This window comes from Varanus komodoensis, unplaced genomic scaffold (assembly GCF_004798865.1).
Source record: "Varanus komodoensis strain SLA01 unplaced genomic scaffold, ASM479886v1 scaffold1, whole genome shotgun sequence".
Lineage (NCBI taxonomy): Eukaryota > Metazoa > Chordata > Lepidosauria > Squamata > Varanidae > Varanus > Varanus komodoensis.
This window is the reverse complement of record NW_025335268.1, coordinates 87,700,283-87,726,641: the sequence shown is the minus strand read 5'-3', so window position 1 is coordinate 87,726,641 and position 26,359 is coordinate 87,700,283. Positions and strand designations below refer to the sequence as shown.

General features: G+C 41.1%; 1 protein-coding gene across 6 annotated transcripts in view; it reads right to left on the bottom strand.

Annotated features, from left to right (window-relative positions):
- MAP4K4 (mitogen-activated protein kinase kinase kinase kinase 4) overlaps positions 1-26,359 on the bottom strand; it is a 159,467-nt gene that overhangs the window by 80,355 nt on the left and 52,753 nt on the right. For all 6 annotated transcript variants that reach the window (XM_044433962.1, XM_044433970.1, XM_044433978.1 and 3 more), the window contains exon 3: positions 2,347-2,403. In XM_044433962.1, coding sequence (XP_044289897.1) covers positions 2,347-2,403 — 57 coding nt within the window. The remainder of the gene's footprint in view (positions 1-2,346; positions 2,404-26,359) is intronic.

The window sequence follows — 26,359 nt, the reverse complement described above, 5'->3', positions numbered from 1 at the left end:
TGCCATGTCAAGATGTCAGATGAATTGGAAAAAAAAACCATCGTTATACACCCCTCATATTGTAACGTGTGCAGGCTTGATTACATTCTTTTAAATTAATAGTACATACCACTGCAATTTCATGCAGGCATGGATTTTTCTTTCAAAAGGAAAACAGAGTTAAAGGAACTCTCGACCACCAACCGTGAGGGAAAAATTAACTCACTGGAGGTTTATGACCTGCATCAAGTAGTTTTTACTAAAAGGACAGTCATTTAACTAAGATGTTCCTATATCTGGTATGGAAAGATAAGACTTTTCAATTGCTTAATGTGTCTTTATGTTGCAGTTTCAAGCTCACGGTTATTTCAACAGCACACATTTTTCTAGTTTTTGCACCATTAGTTATACATTCTATACTAGCCTCCTCTCCACTTCCCTTAAAGATAGCAGCTTATCCTATTACTAAGAGCTGTGATTAATGCATTTTCTTTTTTTTTAATATTCAGATAAAAAAAGAAATTCTTTGCAACAACTTGACATCTCAATTTCTTGACATCTAAAAACAATGTCCTTCTTGAGACAAAAATTCTGGTGGCACAAGATGTGCCTGATTTTAAATAGCACTCTATAAAAATGAAATTAGCAATAAAGATGTTAACAAAATAATCTTGATAAGTGTACTTTTCTGCCTAGAAAACAGTTTTATTCTTCTTCCATTGCTCAATTATTGTATCTTCAAATAAAAGAAATATACTCAAGAATTTCCTGCAGAGTAAATACACAAATGTTAGAATGCTGTGCCATTTTTATCCATTCATTTACTAAAAATTCATGAAGACAGTGCACAGCAATTCAAATCAATAAAACTTTAACATATGAAAAAACATTAAAAAGTTATAACATCAAAACTATGTAATTTTAAAGATCTGATTTTAAAAAATGCCATCACATATGCTTACTAGAAGCCAAAGGAGTGGAGATCTGGAAGGACAACATTGTAGTTTGGGAACAACAAAGGAAAAAGCCCTTTCATGAAGTTCTGACAAATGAACTTTTGTAGGTACTGGTGTCCTCAAAGGGGCCTGTCCAGCAGATGGGATTACTCGTAGATTCATAATGTGGCAGGTGGTCCTTTAGACAACCAGATCCGAAGCCTTTGATCCTGGAAAGCAAGTGGTCCCCCAGTGCTGTCCTCACAATTCAGTATAATGTGCTGCCACACAGTCCACCAATTAGCAGCCTAGTACTGTAACTTCTGGATGCTCTTTAAGAGCAGCATCACACTAAGCGCACTGTAACAGTTTAAATGTGATGAAACCAAGGCATAGGTAATTTCTGCCTAGTCAGACCAGTCCTAAAAAGGGGCACCAAGCATAACTGGGCAAACACATTACTTCAAGAGTGTCAACATTTTAGCGACAAAAAGCAAGAGAGTTGGGTGCCATCAGCATGTTGGTGCCACCAGATTACCTCTCCCAGCAGTTTCATGTACATGTTAAATAAGAAAAGGGATAAAACAAAATCCATCAAGACTTTAGTTGCTTATACACAGCAACATACAAAACATAAACAATCTACACTGTTGACAATATTAGAATAGAGCAAAATTCTGGATTAAGCTCTTGAAGTAGTGAACCTAAGAGTCACTAAGAAGTACAATTTAGCATAGCTTAACCAGGCTGCCAATTAAAATCCCTTCTCTGTGAAGAACAGAGAACAAGCTTAGATTCTTCAGAGTGAATCATATGAAGTAAATAGGTTTTGGAGCAGTAGGCTGTTTGATTTGAAGTGTTTTAGACACTGCTGATCTAATAAAATACAGTTGATGAATAAATCTTGCCTGATTATAAAACATTAAGTCAATGTGGTAAGAGTAGATACACTATTCTCCGACCTATCCTTCCACTTCCTGAGGTTTTAAGTGATTCTGGAATTTTTTAAATCTATTTTTGAATGCATTCAACTAAAGCTATGACAGATAAGGGTTTAACTGCAGATGTATATTTTTATCTCTCTGGCTGGGTTAATTTCTGCTCATTCTCATATAAAGCTCCACAGTAAATCCCCTGAGTCCATTGCAACTACTGCTTTACAGTGTTGAATTCTGCCAACAATCTGCTCAACATTTTAGCAGATGTTTCTGCATGTAGGCCTTTGAGACCTTTATTGGTTCCACTTCCTTTCCAATCTAAAAAGGGTATACATTTAGAGTCACAAAGTTTACATTCTCAGACAAATGTATATTTCTTTTCACTTTGACCCTTAATCCAGAGATCTCATGAATACTGAAAAGATAAAGGGTCACAGAGATGAGCTAATTTATTTCATGTACTTGTTAAAAACTGGGATTTTTTCTAAACATACCTCAGTAACATCCATGACTTTGATCGCTGCCAATTGACCTGTCTTGACATGTCGACCCTATGAAAGCAAAAACAAAAAAGAATGTTAGAGTCATTTATACATTAAAAGACAGACCAAGTAAAAGTTATCGTTTTCCCACATCTTTGCTTACTCAATGTTCTTTATTATTTTCATATTAAAGGTGCAAAACATGGTGGATCTTATAAACAAAAGATGTACATTTCAAATATTTGGAGCCAGACACAAGTAATTCATCTTCATATCATTTGGCAAGACTATAAATGCATTATTGTTCTATCTTAAATCCACAATTTAATTGTTAAATACCACTGAAACATTTGTATAATCTTCATTCAGATTCAGGTAAAGACTTTTTTTCCCTGATGAAATCTACAAATAAGGCTATAGTTAACTGACAAAAACCTGCTGGGTTATGTATAAAGCAGGCTAATAAAACACCAATGCAACAATCCATTGCACAGGGTGCTTCTCAGTATCATGAAAGAATGTATCCATTTTATTGTCCCAGTACCAGTTTATTAACCCACAGTGCTGTTTTCACAATCCCTATCATTAAGGCTACATTGTGCACTGAAAAATAAGATCGGAACAAAAAAGTGAAACATTAAAGGGATCCCTAAACACTGGTAATCTAACCAACTGCTTTTTCTCCATAACTACCCAGGCAGGCAGAGAGCAGAATGCTGCTTCAAGTAACTTTTAGCCAGGCAAGTGGAAAACCATGAAAAGCGGTCAAACAAATGTTATGATTTGTTATGAGAAGAGGCTGTTTTTCAGTAGCTACTTTATGAACCGGCCAATATTTAGATACCAAGAAGGTGACTAAGTTACGGCCTCTTTTTGCAGGAACCAAGTAGCAGAGAGTGCAAACGCACAGCTTTAGCTCTCACTGAAGTGGAACAGAAATGAACATTTTGTTGGGAAAGGACACATGAGAAAATTCTCGTAGGATCTCAACACACAATGCTTTTCTACAGTCTCAGCTCAAGAAATCACATACAAGTTATCAACTGCAGGTATGACTGTACCCAAAGATAAGATAATTTAGGTATCCTGGTTTACTTCTACTAATGAGGGCAAAAACAATCTAACAGCTGTGCATAAGTGACCTCTTCTCTGTTTGTGGGCATAACATTTTCACTGTCTGCTAGCTCAATGTTTCTCAAACCAACTAAAATGCAATAATTCTAACAACTATTGCAACAATTGCTGAATTATTAGCAGGTTGGGTGCCTTTTTCCTTTTTTGCTTTGTGTACCACGATTTTCACATTAAAGAAAGCGTACAGCTGGGTGCAGAACTTCAGGCCTGAAGGCTCAATCCTAGAATTTCTCAAAAGGCCATCTTTCATTTATCTAATCCAATACAGAGTGTGATGAGCACCTGAAATCCCATATCCTTTCCACTGTGTACTGCTGTAGCCTCACCTATCCACAGAGTGCCATTACACAAGAAATGAGCAAACCTGCCCTGGAAAGAGAAACATGGATAAATGCATTTCCATTTGCTTATAAATTACTCTAGAGGACTACGAGAGACAGACTTAAAGGACCCCTCCCTGCTGATCCTACCAGTTGCAAATCCTCTTTCAGCTCCTCAAAAATGTTCTTCAAAGCTATACAGTTTGAAGAACAAAAGCAAATGCTTAATGCCCCTTATTTTCCTGGAAAATTATTTCTACAAGTAGGACACAGTTTCAGTAACTGAGGCTCAGAAGCAGGGGTAACAATGGCCTCCAAGGGCAGTTTTGTAGGCTTTCAAGAAGCAATTTTCTGACAGGTAAGATAAATGGAGGTTCACAATTAAAAAGAACTTTTATTTGATACAGCAGTGCTAAGTTTTGCAAACACCTTTTATTGAAGTCTGCATCTCAAGATTTTAAAAGGCAGCTATTACCTATAAGTATTATAAGGACAGCAGAACCTTCAAGTAGGAAACCACACCTTGTTCTTGACTACAGAACTTTGTTACCACAATGACACATTTGCAGACAAAAATCCTTCCCTTTCTCCAACTTGAAAATCTGACAAAATTGGGCCCTGTAACCTCATTGATTGGGTAATTTAGCTATCACTCATTCCGGCATGCTTCATTTTGTTGCATTTTGTACAATCTATAGTGACTTGGCTTTTTTATCTTCTCACAAGTCATGGGGGAGGAAGGGAAGAGAAAAACACAGAACTAAAGAAATGATTAAACCGAAGGCACAAAGTCTGCACTCAGAAGAGCAAGAGACTTACTCAGAAAGGAACTACTTGTCCCTTTCATTCTTTACATGTGCTGTTTGTTCAGCTAACATCTCCAGCTAATTAAAAGTTACAGTTTGTGCTTTAAGATTTGCATAAATTAGGGGAGAACAGAAAGAAAAAGAACACTTTATTAGGAAGGCAAAGATAAGTATTCCAAGTATTTCAAGATAGGAATCACTGTGTGGCCTCCACTCAAGATGATATAGTTTTCCTCATATTCACACCCTCCAGTATAATTAGCATCTGTACTCCTGCTTCTCAGGGAGGGAGGAAAGAGGGGTGAGCACAACCAAGGAGCTCATGGTTTCTATAAAGCAAAGTGCACGGAAGCAAATATATCATTCAAGGACATGAATGGATCTTCAGTCACTCATCCCCACCCCACTGCCACAACTGAAGCCCCTTAGGAAGAATTATGTCAAGCTACAGGAGGGAAATGAAGACTGTGGGAAGTGTACAATTCCCACTGTCCCAAACTGAAGAAAACCATTACAACTCTTATTTTAAAGCCACACAAAATTCTTGTGCTATATTATATGGGGCATTTGAAGGGAGGAGGGCAAAAAACTGGCTACTTAGAAACTATGAAACTTGTAATAGCCACTAAAATGTTCTATACTATTTATTAAAGCACTCACTTTACTCATACTTGCCCATGTCACACAAGCAATTGGCACAGTGAAATTCTCCTTACCAAAACAGAAACAGCAAAAGCATCCGTGATTTCTGTAACATGTTGGCCTACAAACAAATGTTGCTGTTAAAGACATTCTTAGACCCATATCAGTGGAAAGATGTTTCGAAGCCAACAAACTCTGCTAAAGAAATTAATCATATCTGGGAGAAGACCTGTGTGACCTGCATTGCTACTGACCTCTCTCTATATAGTGAGTCATATATGTCCCATTTTGACTGGCTCTTACATACATACAACTAGCCATTACAATGCAGGTAGTCCCCAGGCAATGCAGGTAGTCCCCAGGCAATGAACAACCTGTACTTATGAACACATAGACTGCCATAAAGCCTATATGAATCTCTCTAATCAAAAGCCATGAATATCTCTAGGAAACTAGGCGACACAACATTAGTGGTTGCATAGTTCCTAGAGATACTCAGTTTTTTCTAGAGATAGAGATTCACTAGAGCTAGTCAAAGCTATCTCTAGAGAACTATACAATGTATCTCTAGGGAACTCTGTAACATTGCTTGGCAACACATTATCGGTCGTAGCCTAGTTCCCTAGAGATTGAGTATTTGTGGCTTTTTGTTCCACAGCATCGACTCAAGTGTACCAAAGCCAGTGTGTTCCAAGGCACGTGTACAGCATGTAGTTCCCTTTTGGTTCTTCTGAAGCCTTTGCTCTTGTAACCAGGCCCTCAGCTGCTACAAGGCCATTAATGATGAGAAAAAGAAAATGGCTGCACAAACAGCCCTTGAGGTCTACTTCAAGAAACCCACTCCAGCAGTACAATCAAACCCTGACTCTTCAGGCCCAAGTCCATCTCAATAATGTTCTAAACTGTTTTAGAACTGTTTTAAGAACCATTTCTTTTATTTGCTTTTAACAATACTTATACCTACACACACATACAGATTCTCTCTCATCAGTATCTGTAGTTACCTTATTATTACTGTATTATCATTGTTACAATACTATATTGTGTTTAAGATGTTTCACTCAATATGGAAGTGTTTATTAATTGTTTTATATGCATGGAAAGATAAAACATATACCTATATTTAGACACACATTTGGCTTACTCATCTGATCTGACTTACATACAAATTTGACTTAAGGATGTTCTCAGGAATGAAACTTGTCCATAACCTGCGGGCTACCTGTATTGCTATTGCTGCAATGACTTCTTGCTGAGACATTATTGGGGCGGGGGGGGGGGGGACTTGCACACTAGCCAATGAAAAGAAGTTATGTGAAACCTCCAGCACAAAGAGGCTCTGTATCCCACTTGGGTCCTCCTACTTGTATCTCTGATCTCAGATCAGAAGTAATTAGAGAGATGAAGGCAGTTGCCCAGCAGCGGAAGAAATATCCACCCTTTGCAGTGCTAGCCATATGGCTTCATACATTGTGCACTTCCCTGATCCTATAAAGTATGCAAATAAATTTCATACACACACCTAAATAGTGTCAATGATCAGTATAGAACTTCAGAGTTTTGTATCTTTCGCACAAATTCACAACTGACCTGAAAATCCAATTAATTTTTCCTTTGGAGAAAGTACTCTAAAATCAGGCAGCATACAACATACACTGATGGGTCAAAACAAAGGAGCTTGCAGAGACTGTGGCTCAAATATAGCCAACAGTAGATATTATTAGCTCTGTTAGCTATGGTTAGGGGCAGAAAAATAAAATCAAGAGTAGCATGCAAATACTGTGTATTGATCAACCAGATGGTAAAGGAGGAACACCCAAACACATTCAAACTAATCTTATAGCCAGATCTCCCTGTATTGCTTTTATATGGTAATGCCATTGAGCCATAATTAGATTTTCCATAATGCAACTTGCTTAAGTAGATCCTGTGATGTGGAATCCTACCAGCCTTAGGCAAATGCATTTTATGCACTACCACATTACTAAGATACTAAATGGTGATAGCAGTTTGCCTTTGTGCAAATTAACCTATTATTTCAGATTATTCTCATCACTGAGCTCCTTTCTGATGGTGTCCCCATCTCACCTGAGAAATCTTCCCTGAGGTTTTCTGGGAGAGTAATGGGAAATACAAGGGTTTTATTTTTTTGTTTTTGCTTCTCAGTTGGGAAATTCTGTGATTATCCTGTAATCCAAGGAGGGTAACCTGTGAACAGGAGGACTAACAGAGGCAAAGTGACCCAAAGCTTAAGTTTATGAAGTATGAATCAGGTCCAGATTTTGTTTGATACTTAAGGGTATAATAATGACTCAAGTCCCATTAATTTCAGTTGGCCTACTATAAGCATGATTAACTCTGGCACAACCCAGTGCTTTCAACACCAGTTCTTATTTTCAGCATTATGCACTATTTGCTCACTTCCTGAGGGACCAGCTATTTCTCCCAGATCACTGCATTCCCATTCTTCCCCTAGCTATCATTCCAGGCTTGTTTTTAAAACATTGGTTTGCAGCCATTTTCAGGGATTCTATCTCAATAATAATGCAATTTCTTTTCAGAGATTTTTGGAGATTCTATCTCAAATAGAGTGCACTTACAGTGCAATTCCTCCTGTGCACTAGTGCAGCAGTGCTGTTGTACCTGGTTTGTGGAGTGGCTTTTGTTGTGCTTGGTAATGAGTAGAATCCCTATCCTTGCACATGATTTGGTCCCTGTACCTCCATTAGCAGTTCAATTTGTGACAGAGTTTGTGGGGCTGACAAGGTAATAAATTCTAATTCTTTTCCCCTTGAAACTTAAATCAACAAGGAAATTATGAATTTTTCTCTAATTCTTTTGCTCTAAAAGGTAGTGCTCTTATGATGATGGAGGTACCTTTGCAAATATCTTTTTTTCCTTTTTAGGTACGGACTAAGTGCACAGTCAGCTGAGTAGGATGGTATGAACTGGTGTCCTGCAACAGCAGGAGGTTGGACCTGATGGCCTTCTTGGCCCCTTCCAGCTCAAGTATTCTATGATGCTAAGAAGTGCTGGAAACTTTGGAAGGGATAGTTTTCTTCCCTTCACTTCTGCAGCTAGTCCATCATACAACATCACATCAAAAGAGGTGAAACTGATAGTGCCACTCTGTCTCCAGTAGTGCTGGCAATATTCTTCACTGGGGAAGGATGACCTAGTTATGTTAGGAATTCAGTCTGGGGTCTTATTATCTTTGCCTTCTGAAGGCAGCAATCCATTGCATGGGGGCTATTGTGAAGTTAATATTGAAGAAGTCTTGTACAGAATCCACCAAAAATGTATTGTCTGGAAGCATACCAAGTTTCTTATTGGTCACAGAATACATCATACAGACTTGTGTTTGCAGCAATCTCTGCAGGTATTTATTATTTAAAAAATTACTCCTGAAGGAAGCCTGAAACACACTGGACTGCTGCTTTGAAAGAACCATAGATATGTTTTCCAACAACCTGAGACTTCACTGGATCATTCTGAATGTTCTCCAGTTTTGTTTTACCCTCAAACAGCTCATGTAACTTCTCTTTGCTCAGTGAGGCAAACAAAAACTGTAGCAGGAATCTTACTTCACACTTCGGGTACATGTAAAGATTTGCTATTCTAGAGGTCAAGAAAGGCTTGTGCTTGGCACTTCCTTTTAGCAAATAAAAGCTAGCAGTCACTACTGGGTGCTTTCTTAAAAGGTGTTAGCAAAGTTGCCCATAAAATATACAAGATCAATAGGAGATCACAAGTCTTGCGTAAGACCAGTACATAATACAAACAAAGAAAAAGCTACCTAATAACAAAGGATGGCTTTCTTCCAATGTGCTCCTGCCGAAACAGAAATGCTAAGCAATGTATTTTAAACTCTTAAGGGACATGTACCTTGTGAATAATCATTTCTTTTCAACTCCTTGTCAAGCACCAACCCTTGAAAACAAGTGGCAAAATACCAAGGAATCTTGATACTGCTTTATTTCCAGGATACAAAAGTAACAAATTTACAAAGAGTGCCACAATCTCTTTCACCTGTGGTCACTTGGTTTTTCGGAACAGCATGAAGCATCTTCCTACTCCACCTCTGCTCTTAAGATGAAAAAAAAAAAACCTATTCTCTCAGATTTTGGCTGTAAAATGAACTCTGGAACTAGCAGTCTCCTGAAATTTCACCTTAAAAGCATAACCATAAATACCAGTTGCTTGTGACTATGGAAATATTACAGATGTACAAGTCACTTGATGGCCATTATAATAGCTTGCAGGCTCTGCATAACATTTCAAACTGTACTACTCTGTAGTAAGATAGTATGCAAAGGAGGCCAGAAGTGCAAAGCAGAAAAGGCTGATAGGGCTGCATCGTTCATGTGTGTTTGAATCTCTCCAACAAAATGAAAAGCGTCAATGCTGTACATCACTGCCATGGTAACAGCTTAGACTAAAGAAGCATGCTGCCATGATGGAACTTTTAACATGAAACCTCTGCTAGAAACAAGGGGAATTACCTACACAGAAATCATCCAACTCAAGTTCTGGGATCAGACCTGGAACGGCTTATGTAATTGTTCATTATCCAAGTTAGGCCTAGTGCTGTAACATAAAAAAATTATATGTGAGTAAAAGTTTGGTTATGCCTCACTCCAACATGCTTCATCATCATGAGAGCCAGTGTGGTGTAGTGGTTAAGAGCGTGGGACTGGGACTCAGACGATCTGGGTTCTAGTCCCCGCTCGGCCATGGAACCAACTGGGTGACTCTGGGCCAGTCACAGACTCTCAGCCCAATCTACCTCACAGGGTTGTTGTGGGGATAAGATAGAGGAGGAGATGTAAGCTGCCTTGAGCCCTTTGTAGGAAAAAGGCAGGATATAAATCAATCAATCAATCAATCAATCAATCAATCATTTCAGGACTCCTTTTTGGTCCAGACAATGTTTCCAAAACACCCGCAAAACTCTATCACTGGGCGACCCACTTGCTGTAAAGACCCTAGAAGAGCCCCCTTCCCCTTTTTTTAATCAGTTCATGTAGCTCTTGCAATTAGCAAGCCTATTTTCAGCTGTGCTGATTCCTGCAGGAGTCGTAAATGCAGGTAAACAAGTTGCAGGCAAACAAGATGTGGGTGGAGAATGAATGGCTTTTACTTCACAGGCAAAGCCTGGGGAAAGCAGATGTGATGAAGAAAAAGCAAATGGATCAGATGAAGCAAACAGTGAACTATTTCTAAAGAGGAGGACTTGGCTATCACAGAAAGGGCAGGAGAGAGGTTATTATAAGGATGACAGTTTTATGAAGGAGACCATGGAAACAAAGGTTAAGTAAAGAACATATTCTCACAGGAATCAGATTCCCAGTGGGACTGTTTGTTATTTGCAACTATCAGCTCTAAGAAATTATAAAGATGTGCTATCTCAAACCATAACTTCCTAGCAGGTCAATTGGGAGGATAAGCTTCAAGACCTTTCCACTCCAGTCCAATGGGCTTTTGGGTCTCTTAGCATCATGTATGGTTTCTGGTGCACCTTGCTTGGAAGGACTGCTCTCCTTTAAATTTATCCTTAGAGTCTTATCTTCAAGGCTCAACCAGGTTCAGCCAGGTTCCCAAACATCTAGGAAGTTTATTTGTGCAAAGTATACAGAGTTGTGTTACTGTGCTGCCAAGAACATCTGAGGTTACTGTTTGATGCTTGTCTTCTATGCACTGCAAGCCAGGTCTAGATACCCTGAGCCTGTTACAATGAAGAACCTGATCACTAACAATAGTTCATTTGCAAGTGGGCTTTGGAGGAAACCTGTGACCCAGTGATATGCCCATTCTACCGTCTTTTGCATCTTCCTTCATGTCTGATTGTTGCATAAATTGAACTTTACATGTTGCATTTGGCACCGGTGCAATCTTAAATTGTCGTAACATCTGAGAATGTTCTGGAGTTCTGCTTTGTCTGTGTGATGATCTAGTAGAGAACTATGTATGAGAAAGTTGGTTGCATCTATGAGCTCTGGGTTCCTGTAACTCTGCGTGTAGCCCTGGAGGTGACGAAGCTCTTTAATAGTACGATTTCTTTTACATAGTGGAGCGGTGGTGGTTCCTTTTTAGCCTAACAAAGTAAGTTTTAGACCTTTCCTTCAACCATGGTGTTTTTCTTCCAACATGGTGTTTCTTCCACTCCTAATAAAATCTTCAACAACTAACCCTTTCTGGGTGGAGTAAAATTTTAAGCATCACAATGGGAGAAATTCCATAATAGAATTGGTAGTTGCCGCAATTAAACTAGAAAGGGGCAAGAGATGCAGCAGAGACTCTAGTATTAGACAGCATATAAAAACTTTAATAAATACAGTGGATAGGTAGCAACAGCAGGCCTTTCCAGCAGGCAATGTGCAAGTTGCCACATCTTCCACTCTACCATAAGGTTGTAAATTCACCCCATCTCGTGACAGAGCTGGTCCTATGAACAGCACAAGAAAAAAAATGTCAGGGGTTAAAAAAATTCCATGAAGTCTCTCAAGCTTATCGACTGAATGTTGAGCAACTAGTGCCAGAGTTGCAAGAAATGAAGGAAGTTTCATGCCTATTGATCGAAATACAAGACAAGTGTTGCAGGCATCCCATTCGCATCCCATCTGGTGTTCCCCAAATAGAATGCAAAAAATTTCTCCTCAGCAAGGTGCAAGCAGAGCTGATTTATCAAGCCTGTAGCTTAAAACCCACAAGACAAGACTAAAGGCAAATACACAATGTGCAAATACACAATGATGCAAACAGCAAGCTCCTGGGCAAATACTGGTCACAATGAACTTCTGTTACACTGACTACATGCAGGGTAAGCAACCTAACGCCCTCTAGAGGGCATTCGCATACTGCTCCTTCAATTCTGTGCCATAGAAGAACATTAATCTTTCCTAAGAGAGAGTAAAAGGACTGTTTTCAATGCCACTATTATTATTACTTTATTGCTATACCACTCCATAGCCGAAGCTCTCTGGGCAGTTTACAACCAGTGATACGAGCAAAGCATAAAATGCATTAAAATACTATAAAATCAAAGAAATGTGAAAAATGTAAAAGGCTGAAACAGCAAAAAATGGCCCTCTTAAAAAAAAAAAAATATTACCTGGGACAGGCAGTCCCCTCAAGACCCCAGATAACCAAGTAATCTTCAAAAGCTTCAGCACAGAAGGCTATCTTAACCTGGCACCAATGGCAAATTTGGCACTGGCAGATGACATGGGCCAAGTTGGCACTCAAAGGTAGGCCCCAAAGATTAAACAAATCTCCAAGTAGATTGAGGTTCGAAGAGGTATTCAGACAGGTATTATGGTCCCAAGCTGAGTAAGGTTTTATAGATTAAAACTAGCACCTTGAACTGGGCCTAGAAGCATACAGGCAGAAAATGCAAGTTTGCCAGAACTGCTCTTAAGTTTCCCACTTATTAATCTGGCTGCTGCATGAGCCGTAACTTCCGAACTGTCCTTTGTGAGCAACCTCATGTAGAGCATGTTGCAATAATTGAATTTAGAGATTACCAGAGCATTGATTACTGATGCCAAGATATCCCTGTCCAGATACTGGGTATAATTACCTGTGACCCACCTGTATTTTTTCTTGTTATATTATATCCCTTCTTTTTTCCTCTCACAGCAAAGCTAAGGCAGCTTACACACAACCCTTCTCTACCCTTACATTAAATCTGCAGGGTAGGATCAGGCTGAGAGGCAATGACTGACCCAAAGTCACCTGAGCTTCATGACTGAGTGGGGACTAGACTTCCGGAGTCCCAGTCTAGACTTCCTGAGTCCCAGTCCACAACATTACAAGCTCTGCCGTTCGTTCCTTCTAAGACATGTGCACGAGCATCCCAGTACCCTTTAATTATCTTCAGTAGTTATTCCATGACACTTTGAATCTTGGTTTGGAAGGAAAAAAAAATAAAGAGTCAATAAAAAGCCATGTTTACAAGCAGACTGGTCTGTCTATCTACTAAACAGACAAATCTATATTTGATGGAGACCAGTTTAAAAAACAAAAAGAGAAAGTGCAATCAAAACTCTTGTCTGAAACCTTTGCTGCTGTCTGAAATGTATATATAAACAATTGCAAGCATAAAGGGAAAATATCAAATGGGGGAAAAACAAAGAAAGTGGCTGCCTGATGTTTATCTTTTAGTAACTGCATTGTTCTTTATAGTTTTGCAGGTTATCAGAGTGATAAGAAGACTCATTCAGAAGGTTATAAGATGCATTAATTTGGATTATTTTAGGTGTAGTCAAGAAGGATAAATATGTATACCTGGAAATATTTTTTAATAAGCATCAAGTTAAACAAAAAATCAAGGTGGCCAGCAGACTTCAAAGCTCCTGTATCTCTATCTTCAACGGTGCTTGGACAGATTCTAATTCAAACATGCTTTTCAAGACAACAGCTGCATGATGAAAAAGTATTTGATAGCTAGTACTAGAAGGGAAGGATTTCATTCCATTCTTACCTCTTGCAATGTTAAAAAGGTTCTGAAGAGCTTAAATTAAACATGTCAGAAAAAGAGGCCTAATAATTCCTGTGGATTCAAGCTGTATTTCAAGCAAGCTGCACCTGCATTTTATATGCAGCAGCTCCTATCTGCCCGCAAATAAAAACTATCGAATCAAGTTATCAAAATTACAGATCAAGTATCACAGCTGCTCAAGAATAGTCAATGCTGCCTCAAATTGTTCAGAAGTCATTGTTATTTTAACAGGAACGCTGATCATTTATTTGCAAGAACACATGGCTGTGCCAACTTCTTCATAAATCACAAAGAGAAAACATGTATGTGAGTCCAGAATACAGAATTGTTTAAGTATCAGATAATCCATTGGATCCAAGTGTGAAGTAATATGAGAACAATACTTCACAATCAGATGTAGCCAACTTGGTACCCTGCAGATATTCTGAACAACAATTCCCACAATCCCTTAGCATAGACCATATTAGCTGCTGTTTATGGGAACTGTAGTCCAAAATGTCTGCAGGACACTAGCGTTTCCTACCCCTGGCTCTGGAATAACATAGGCTCAGCACTAGGGATTTTTCCCCCACTAAGGAGAATTTGCTTCCTAAACAGAGCTTCTTCAGTCCCGTGGGCTTTCACCCCCTGCTCTCTGCCCTCTCATACATTTCCTGCATGTTACTACTCTAGGTGGACCCTGCAACTATTATTGATGCTGTACAATGGACAAAGGACGACTAGTTCCCAGGACTCCCCTGCCTCTCCCTTACTTCTCCAAGAGCTCTGCAAAACAAGCTTTAGGAAAAAGCATGCTGCCAATTCTACTTGCTAAAATCATCACAAGGTCCTGCGCATTCAAGAACACTGGCCTGTTGAGAGAAAAGCTGTACTCCCTGGATGAAAGCCTGTGCCAGAGTGCTACAGCATCAGAAAAGGGCCCTTGTTCTTCACCCAGTGAAAAGCACAGGGAAGTGTGCATGCACACGCAAGAGATTCAAATATCCTACTGTTGTTCTGAGACAAGAGTCATCGCCACTGCCAGACCGAGATTGGACGATGCAGTGGCATTCAAATAAAACGGTGCTGCTACGAACAAAGTCTAGCAAAAAAACAAAAAAGGAAAGAACTCCAACTCATGTGATTAGTGTGCTGTGACTGATCCCAATGAATGCACAGCCAGTGAAAGCGGGCCGTGACTGACTTGCAAAGAACAAGCAGTGAAAGCACACATCTGGGGATTTAGAAGATAACAACTGTCTGTTATTGGTCAAATCCATTCAATGCCTTTGAACGGCTACTTCTTGCATACTCACACAGGGCACTCGTGTATAAGGGAGGGAGGGAGGGAGGGAGGGGGTATAAGCAACCCTGGCCAAACACAGATAGAATGGCTCAGGCCTAAAGCAAGAACAGATGCAAAACTCAGACACCTGTCAAGTTAATCTGCAAAAGATAAAAAGAAAAGTGAAGAGGATGGAAGAAACAAAAAGGGAACAACGGTGCTTTCTGTACAGTGTTCCTGTTTCGTCTTTGTCTGGTTTAAGAATGTGGACACCCAGGGAATACCTACTGAGCGATCACCAAACCAGGCCTCACTGAACAGCATGCTCCCCACAGTGCAACTTACCAAACCATTCCCAATTTCAAAGCCTATGCAGACAGTCTCTGGGTAATGGACAAGTTCCATTCCAAGGAAAATGGAAATTTGTCCTTAAGGCAAATTCGTATGTAAGCCAGATCAAATATAGTCAGCCTTCCACATCTGCAGGATCCCTGTGAAAGCGGAAACATTGCAAGTATCTCTGTCCCTCTTCCCAAAGTCACCAGTGCCTTCTCTTTGCACCAAGGAAATGCCAGAGGGATTTCCCTCCCTACATGGGCAGGGCAAGAAGAGATGCTTTGAAGGCCTCTCTCTATGGTATTGATTTTCCAGAGTAATTTTTTAAAATCAAGGCTTTATGGCAATTCATTTGTAAGTGCAGGTTGTTTGTAACTCGGACATTGGGGAGTGCCTGTATCAACGTTTAGCCACATACTCAGTTAAATGCCCAATTGACAAGGTAATTTCAACCATATTTTAAGGGAATTCCCTCCCTATATGCAGAACTGCACACAGGAAGTCCAAATGCATGAGAAAATCTTCCCAAATCCAGACTAGACAGAAAGCACTAGACAGAGGAACGATTAGCTTTTTCCTCTGCTCCCTATCCAGTGCATCCAATACCAGTTGGCCATTTCTATCCAGGAAATTGGGCAGGGAAGACAGCAATAAGAGCACCAACTCACAACTTTTCTACAAAGAAAAAGCTGAGTTTCATTCATTTGCTGCAGAGGTCACTCTTATGGCGAAGCAATCATATGATCACAAGTCTGGAATCATGGATATTCAAAACAGAAAGACTTGCTCATTGTATACCATTTAGTCATACTTGGTTACTAACCAATTTAACTCTCATACACAGTCCATTTGCAAAATGAAGTTCTTAATACATTTTAAATTTAGCATGGAGATCCATCAACTAAATAGCATAGCACTGCTATTCTGTTTATGATAATTGCATATTTAGTTGGATTTCCACATGTTTTTAAAGATTTCTCAGATCTTGCTCTTTAGTACAATGTTTTAATTCTGTAGGATAATCTACCACAAACTATGTCAGCTGTATTTCAACCATAGAGTATCCCATATTGGAAGCTGCTTGTAGAACCCATGTTAATATACAGCACAACCCTATGCATGTTTGGACAGAAAAATGTCCTACGATGCCGAGCGTGCTGGACGGCTAGGTATGCTAGGGAGTGTAAGACTTCTTCAATGTAAAGATGCATAGGAGCATGTCCTTAAAGATCAAGTCCTGATATAGCATGGGAGATAAAATATTATACTTGCACGAATCAGAACTAGAACTAAAGCTTTTTCAGTGGTGAGAGGCTTTCTTTGAAGAGTGAGCCCCATGGAGTGGCATATTTAATTGGATGTCATTTGCATGTCATTTCTGAATGTAGTATATGCCAACTCTCAGTTTGTACCATTCATCTTCGCTCATAGGTTAAATATAAAAGCCCTTGTATTAACCTTCAAGGTAGTCTAAAATATCTGGTTTAGACATATGATTTCTAAGTGAGAAAACAAATTCAGGCCACTTTTAAATGAGGTTCTCATTTGTCACCCTTCTGTATATAATACGATCACATTTCTAAACTTAAGGGTTGCACATGAAAGGTTACGTTTGCTTTTTAATGAAAAAGGAGCTCAGGATATATATTTTAACAAGAACCGTCAGCCTGTGAATGGTACCTTCTTGGACATCAGCTGTGCTTTATGACCTTGGACAGAATCATGTTCTAAAGGTCCAAGTTCAATTACTGCTGAAACGGAAAGCTGCCAGACAGCATTTAACTCCTTTGCCTATGTGATGATTAACATCTAAGCAAATGTATGCTTTTTTCTCTTCTTTACAAAATATACTGTCTTTTTAGTCAACAAATTATCTCACTTCAGGCTTCAAATCTTACTTCACTTTAACACTAATGTGATATCCAGCTCAGCTTTTCACTGGTGCCTTTATTTGGCTTTGCATTGTAGTTGCTGCTGTTTTAATTATTAATCCTCTGGCTAGCAGAATAAAGAGAGATTATTTACATTTAAATGGCTGGCAATCCATGGTTGGTTGTTTCAAGACTGCGAGTCTCAGGCTTGCATGCTCTCCTATCCTTCCTCTATGCATGATGGGATGACACAAACTACTGCTTCTAGTTAGTAGCTAACCATAGTTTAACTCTGAATGTGGAAACTGTGGGTTGCCACTGACTATTTCTGCCCTTCACAGGCAAGGGAAGGGAAGACGTTCAAAGCTTTTTCCTGAAATGTTCAAAATCATGTTTTGGAAGATTACCTAGATGTGGACATGTAGATACCTGTCTAAAAATTATCTCCAACAACTGGACAGAAAAGTGGCTGTAAATTTGGGGGTTGAGGGGAGGTTGTCCCTAGTACCCCATTCAAATCTCTGTTGTGTCTCAAAGGATGACCATTAAAGTATTTGTGAGTAGGCAGATACTAATAAAGGAGCAGCATTAATTTTTGATGATATAACCATGCTATTTATTGGGGGGAAATAGTTGACACCTACCTAACAATGACAGAATAGATTTACAGAGTTCCAAATATAAATTCAGTACTCTGACAGCAATCAAAGACCTTAACTGGAACTGCAGCCTCACTGTAGAAAAAGATAAGGAACTATTATTGAAAACATTGCTTAGACAACACTTGATTTTATTCCAAGAAAAATTCTGGAACCAACACAGTTTAAAGTACATCTTTTTGAACATTCCCCATGGGGGCAAAGTTTAGAAGATGCCAAGCACAACTCTTATTGATCAAAAGTGTGCATATATGGAGATTTCAGAATACATGTTTCCAATGAACGATTTTGGACATTTGCTTATTTGATCTGTACCTCTCCTTTCTACCAAGAAAAATGGCACTCAAGGGAGCTAACACTGCAGTTGACCATAACTAAAAGAACATAATATATTATTTTCAGATTTGTACCTAAAAATAACATCCCAATAGTATATACATAGGTGCCAAAGCGAGAGAACATCCAGCTGCTACAAAACCTAGGAGAGACTACAATATGGAAAGTAAGGCTGCTTACCTGCAACTGTTGTTCTTGAAATGGTCATCTGTGCATTCACACATATGAACTCAGTACCTGCATGGGGACAGTTGCTGGGAAGATTGTCAAGCTAGACTCATTCTGGTGGGAGCTCCTCCCCACTTCTTTCCCCTGGTATAACTAGGAGGAGCTCCCTCCATTTTCCTCAGTTCTCCCGAGACCAAGGTTGTAGCCCCAGAACAAGAGGGAAAAGCCAGTGAATGGCTATTCCATACTATCCTGGTAACTGGCTGAAGGAGAAACTATGGTACTGAAGCTGTCAACAGTGATGTTGGGTCAGTGGGTAGGTTGTATGAAAGCACAGATGACCACTCAAAGACTGTCAAGGGCCAAGAGAGCAGTGCTGGAGCATAGACCCAAACCCTGTAAGGGTATTGAACCTGATGTGATACCTTCTCTCCACAATGGAGAGAACTGACCCATCTGATGTTACGGCTTCCCAGGCAGGAAGGTAGGTGGTCAGACAGCCTTCAAACCAAACCAGTGAAGGGGGTGGCAAGTAGCTCGCTGCACAAGTCGGTGGCATCACCTCTCAGTGCCCAGCCTCTTCTTTTGTAGCCGCAGGAACCAAGAGGTGGCATCCCTCCAGCATGGCTGTGTGGACTGCGGCTGCATGCAGTCTGGGCGTACTGTCCCCTGGGCTGGAATGGGAAGGGGCCCCCAGTCCAACTGCGTGTCCTCTGCTGCTGCAGGGGCATGCCCATTTTTTGGCCATCATCCAGGCCCTGTGTACAGCATCCTGCTTCTTGTCCATATGGGTTGAAGAGGCCCACCCTGCCAAACAGCAGCTCTTTGCTTCTGGAGCAAGTTTCCTGAGAGGGGCTTGCTGGCTGGAGCCAGACACGGTCACAAATCACCACCATGCCAATGAGAGCACAGAAGTCACAGTCGCCATGGTAGCAGGCAGGGCTCATCTGCTGCTGCAAGGGGAAGGCCCACGTCCGGAGCACCCCAGTCAAGTCCCAGTGTTGGTCTGGGAAGTATTCGACATGGGCCTCCATTTTCTCCCACAGAAATTTCCCACATGGTATTTCTCCATGGTTGCCTCATAATACAAGATGCACAGTCTTAGTGCCACTGCTGCATAGAACTGCCTTGCTGTGGCTTCTATGTGGTGCACCTTCAGTCTGCTGACACGGAGTACTCCTTCTGCACCCAGCCCCTGCACCAGCTCCACAATGACTGAGTCTTCTGGGCCCAAAGACAGTGACTCTTGGTGAGCTAGTGAGGCAGACACACAAGGCAGGGCAGGTGGTTGAGATGCTGGAAGCAGCATTCCACACTCCTCTGAGAGGTAGACTGGTTGCCCTCACTTCAGGAACCAAGAATCGATGGTGTCTCTCTCCCTTGGATAGCCATGGTGGTGGTGGTGGTGGTGGTGGTGGTGGTGGTGGTGGAGTGGTAGCGGTGGCAGAGGCAAAGGCATCCAATGGACCTCCCAATCCCTGGTTGGCAGTGGAGATGTGGACTGTTCCCTCAGGCTGTGGCTGGAGGCGCAAAATGTCATGGAAAAGAAGGTGGCTCCACAAGGAGAAGGGCCAGTGGCAGAACCCACTGGCAGCATCGCGGGTGGTTGCTCCCTATGTGAGGGGAACAACCTACTCACTGAGGAGATCGCCAAGCATGGCAGGCCAGAGTAGTGTGGCAAGCGCCAGATCTCCCCTTGAGAAAAAGACTGGGTCCCCACCAATTCTGTCACTGAGACCAGTCAAAGCACTGCAGGAACCAGCACTGGTGCAGGCAGCTCCCATAAAGAATGGCATCTAGGCTGCCTCTTCTGCTCAGCCTTCTGCACTGCCACCATTTGTTTGGCCACCTTCCTTACTGAGCCTTCTTCCACTGTGTGCCCACTGTGTGCCCAGGCACGGGCGGCATGGACTGGGAGGCCTAGGGAGCCCCAGCAGCTGCCAATCAGGCCAGGAAGGAGGAACCACCTGCAAGATGGACAGGCATTCCAGCTGAGTTGACAGTCAAAAGGGCATGGCTCCAAACCTGGGCCCTGAGTTTGCCTGCTTGGTTTTTCCAGGCCTGCCACATGAATGTCTGCACCCACGCGGTACTTCTCTCACAGGCAGAAGAGGCATAACAGGTGCCCATATGTGGGAAGCAGGTGAATCTCACAGTGGATGCACTTCTGAAAGGGCAACTGGGGTGTCTTTGGAGAAAAAGAAAGCAGAAAAGCAAGAAAGTCCAAGAAGAGATGACAATAGAAAGGTATCTTTCCTTTTTCTTTAAGCAAGATTATTTGGAGGGGAAGGATTATATCAAGGGGGGAAATGGGGTTTTCAACGAAAGATTGATAACAGAGCAAATGAGGGAACCAGTAGAAAGAAAGCAATCAACAGAAAGATCAAAGGAAGTGTTATAAAAATGCTGAGAAATCACAAGAGGAAAGATCCAAGGCACCTACAATGACGGCGAGAAGAAAACGGGAAAATGGTGGGAGCTCCTCCTAGATACACCGGGGAGGGGAGGGAGAGACTCCCACCAGAATGAGTCTAGCTTGGAAAATCTTCCTGATACACAGAGACTACGTACAAAGAAATAGTTCTATCACAGCACAACTTACGCCAAGTCTGAGATTGTTGCTGCAAATATCCCACAAATAAATATAAATATTTATAACATTTGTTACTTTCACTAAAAGCCCTCTGTCTAAAGTACACATTATGCATATCAAAACTTTCAGCGCAGGTTCTATCAATACCAACATCAATTCTGAACAAATAGTTACAAATAAATGTAATGTTTATCTCATCTGGTTAGTGAGAATATACTAATAATTTTAACTGCAGTTCATATATAATCACACTATCAATACTCTTCTTCATGAACATCAGATTAAAAACATCAGATAAAAAATAAACAACTAACAAAAATATAGTGGATTTACTTAAAATAATGTCCATGCCAAGAAATACAACCTTCTTACTTTCATTAGTGTTCCTAAGACCTGACTGTATTTTTTTCCCCACAGTTCAGTTAACCCAAACTTAACAATTATTACCCATGTGATGGGTGACCATTCCCTGCTCTGCTTATATATCAAACTTGGCCAGGAAAACTCATTTGTACCATGAATGCAGTATGGATTAACAGCAGAAGTTCTGATATTTCAGTCTTGCTTATGGGTCCTATAACAAACAAAAGAAGAAGAGTAAGGCCCAGAACGCACTTACGAATGGAGTTCTCACTTCATTTCCAGTGTGTTGCAGTAATGATGGCTGGTGTTTAGGCTGCCAGAATTAAGATGCTTGTTCTTATACTACCTCTTTTCCTTTCCCCCTCCTTAAGATCATGCAGATCCACTGCAGAAGCATGTACTTTTCTTGCACATAATCTCAACTGTATAAGGCATATATGGCATGTAAGGAATCAGCCAAGGATTACCTGACAGCTCTAGACTAACCAAATTTAGGTTAGTCATTTTAGGACTAGCTATAAGGGATACTTCCTCAAATACATTATGAAGTTTGTAGCCCCAAATGAAAGGCATCTAAAGCAGAGGTGCAAAACCTTCTATCCAGACAGTCAAACTCCCTCTGGGGGGCCACATTTCAGTGGAGAACAGAGTCAACGGCAAATGGAATAGAGTAAAACATACTAAAAAAAGCCTAGCATAGGAGAGACATTCCAGTTTTTTTAGAATGGGGGAAGGGGAACAAAGCAAAAAAGAGGGCAGTGCCCCTTGGCGAGTGCTGAACAGCCACACTGGGACACAGAGAGAGCTGTATTTGCACCCCAGTCAGGTCTAAAATTCTGTGCTCCTGGTCTAAAGGAATTATGCTGTCTCACAGGATCAAATGTATGATTTACTGTAGAGCTTTTGTACTCTGAAAAGTCTACTGAAAATAGCTTGTAGGACACCATGGCCCACTTTGCAAGTCATGGAAGTGCAGAAGGAGGAACAGCTTGAATCCATAATATAAGACAAACCTCCCATTATTGTCAAGTTCAGAAATCCCAGTCTCATGTTTATGCAATTAAAAATGCCCCACATGGAGCAGTCATGTGAGAACCTCGTCTTGAGACATCTGCACCAGAAGTCAATCCTCAGCTAGTGTGATATTTCCCTCTCCTCCCCACCCACATTTCTCTGAGGACGCCTTCTGCTCATGCATTACTTCACTCCCTCAGCTACAGTGTGAAGAACACTCTGCATGGAAAGTTTAAATGAATAAAGGAGGGTTTTTTAATGCTGAATTTCAGGAACCATTTAATTCTATTTTGGGCTTGTAAAACAGTATGAGCACCATTACAAAAACAAAATGAACAAAACAAAACAAGCCGCCTCATGCTTCAGCTAAATTTTATTGCCACTTCATGGGCCCAGAAATGAAGCAACAATCAGCCAATTCACCTTTTACCCCACAGAATAGTTAAGCTTGAAAATTGAGCTCTCTCTTCTGGATTCACAACAAATATCCTTTGCATTAACCAGACAATATACCAGATGATATCAGAATTTTCCTGAGGAAATGCCAACAAGTTATTATATACAAGGTTATTTTTAAAACACTGAAAAGAGATAAGAATTCCTTCCAGCAGTAGCATGATGATTGTTCAGTGGCAATATATTTTGCCCTGGATCACTAGAACTGTATTGTGTGTTTGACAAAAGAATGACATTTTAAAAATAGGGTGACATTTTAAATTGTTTTGTAGGTAGTCACTTGCCAAAGCTTGCAGCTAAAGATGCAAGAAATCAAATACCTATCCACTAGCCAGACTGCTAGATATGGACCTAAAAATCACATTCAAATTTCTGACATGCATTACAATTGCAGAGTATTACAAGTATACCCATATTCCCAATGTCACACAGACAATTAACTTTTGGGATGAAGAGAAAAATAAGACTTTTCCTACTGAACATTAAAAAAATAAATTTGGTGAGTGATTTTAAAGTTTAGATTAGATTACCACCATTACTGATTATTATTAATCAGAAGGTTTGAGCAATGTGGTGGATAGGCAACATTTTTGGAAAATCTGTTCAATTTCTTTAACTCACTGTTATGACCAAGACTGTCTTTAAGGTGAACTGAAAGCACTCCATATTTCTTCTACTATCTCTACAAATAAGACATGTAACTGACTAAGTATTTGTTACTTCCACTAGTACAAGCCTACAAGTTGACACTAGTTTCCTCCAACAACCAATAAAGATTTCCCTGCTGTCTTGAACAAATCAGTACCATCCCTAAATTACCAATAGCTTCAAGACTCCTGCATCACCAATGTATGAAGGCAGTATTCCTTTGCTAGCTATATTGTCTAAAACTACAGAAAGCTTGATTCTAGGGTGGGATCTGGCACAGCATGACCATACCATAGAAAATACCAAGTTTCCCCTTGCTCCAGAAAGCTAGTAAAGTGCCGTATTTTTCACTCTATAAGACGCACCTGACCATAACATGCACCTAGTTTTTAGAGGAGGGATCCATGGAAAGCTTCCTGATAATCACAGGCACATTCCCCATCACTTCCCCATGGGCTTCATTAAAAGACCGGTTGCCATTTGAAAACACACACCGACCCGTGATTAACAGCTCTCATCTGCGCTGGGGGGGTGGGGGGGGCGGAGCAGGGCGCGCCGAGTGTGTGCCGGCCAGGTGTGGTGCAGCCGGGCCAGCAGCGTGCTGGCGGTGGTCTTCCGGGCAGCGCGGCGGTGGCAGGTCTTCCCGGGCGGTGGGGATGAGCAGCCCATCTCTCCGTGCGGCCGGTGGTTTAAAGCCCGTGGCTCCTCCTCCGTGGCAGGTCTTCCCGAGCGGCACAACTCTCACCTGCGACGGAGGCAGGGGGAGCAGCACGCGCTGAGCACGTGCCGGCCAGATGGTGCCACGTGGTGCAGGCGGGCTGGCAGCGTCCCGGGCGTCGGGCACACACACATTTGCTCTATAAGATGCACAGACATTTCCCCTTACTTTTGAGGGGGGGAAAAGTGCGTCTTATAGAGCAACAAATACGGTAAGTTGCCTTTTTTTTTTTTTGAAAGACGCACAAAATCAAGAGGTTAGTGTCAAGCTGAAAAGTTGAAAAACGAAACTAAGAGTGCAACATCATTTTCAATTCAGTATTTCAAAGTATTTTTTTCTTCAACATGCCAGACACCTCACATTACAAGTCCATTTTCTGTGTCCCCTGGAAATCCCCACATTACTGAGATACATAGCCAGACAGAAAAATGCAGCATTGGAACTATTCTAAACTTTGAAGTTTGCATCACAGTGCCTCCATAATCATTAAAAGGAAATCTAAGAGTGGCAATTGCAAGCACACATTATGAAACCAATTCTAATTTCCCCCTCCCCAACGTTATCATATCTTTTCCATGCTTTGAACAAAAATGTGAGAGAACTGATGATGTTGCACCATTGTTATGTTGGGACTGAGACAAGCTCCCTCCACACAAGGCAGCTTAGGCTTCTGCATTCCTTCCTATCCTGAAGCACACTTCCTTTTCTTTGTTTAAGTCAGCCCTTTAGAATAAATCACCACATACCAGATGTCAATGGTAACATTTTGAGTTGCGTTAAGAATGTCAAACATATAACACCATTTCCAATCCAAGCTCTACCAACACCTTTTAAAAAAGCTTTTGACATCAAGTGAGTTATGGTGCCTTCTGCATTAGTAAGCTTTTGAAGATAACGAGGATCTGTTTTCCACCCTTCTCTTCTCCACCACAACCACAAATTCAGCTTATGCTGATTTATCTGTGTATGCCGATTTATCACATCTGGATGAAGTATGACAAATATCAGATGGAGTAGCAGTCCCATTGAAGTAACAGGTCTACAGCTTAGAGAGCTCCTAGGTTCGACAGTATTGCATATCTGGTAACATAGCCAGAAGTGTGGATTCTATATCAAGAGAGGTATTACTACCACTCTACACGACTCTGGTGTGCCCACAACTGGAGTATCTCAGTTTTGGGCCCCTCATTACAGAAAGGATATAGCCAGGTTGGAGTCAGTGCAGTGTAGGGCCACAAGGTTGGTGGCCAGTTTGCAGGGGATGGGGTATGAGGCGAGACTGAGGGAACTGGGTCTCTTCAGCCTGGAGAAGAGGAGACTCAGAGGGGATATGTTGGCGACATACAGTTTGTGAGGGGACATGGAGATGGGTAGAGACCTGTTCTCCCATGCAGAGGAAGGCAGGATGCGCTTCAACGAAGCAAAGCTCAGGGAACCAAGGTTCCATTTGGATGCCAGGAAGCACTTCCTGACAGTCAGGGCCCCGAGGGTGTGGAATGGGCTTCCATGAGAGATCGTTGAGGCCCCATCGGTGTGGGTGTTCAAGGATAGGCTGGACATCCACATGGTGGGCATGTCGTGAGCGAAGCCGGCTGGTGCCGGAGGTCAGACTAGATGGCCCGGGAGGCCCCTTCTGACTCGCTCTGTTTCTATGTATTTCTGGAGGAGCTGGTGGTGTTGTGTTGGTGGCCAAGACTATCTTGTATCAGCTTCAGCTCATTCACCAGTTGCAAGGTGGGCAACATGCAGGCATCCAGATCTTCTGTCCTACAACTTCCATTCAGCCTTTATTACTGGTTATGCTAGCTGGGGATAATGGCAGTTGTGGGTCAAAATATCTGAAAAGCCACAAGATACCATGCCTGATTTAGAGAAACATTCTATTTTATTTATTTGATTTATATCCTGCTTTTTCTTACAACAAGCTCAAAGTGGCTTACATTATTCACTTCCTCACACTCTCAATCTTACCCCTACAACAAACCTGTTTTCAATTTTTTTCCAAATCTTTTTTTTTTTTTCAAACTTATTCAACTACCCTAAATTATGTGTGCGCAGGGTGGGGGATCTTTTGCAGAGTTATTAGAGGATAACAATACTTGTAGGTGCACAAAGTTCTTTAAAAAATGGCATACCATGCTATATAAAACTGCTATTAAAAACCCAGAGTGAAAGAAGAAATACTCAGTGGTTTCAA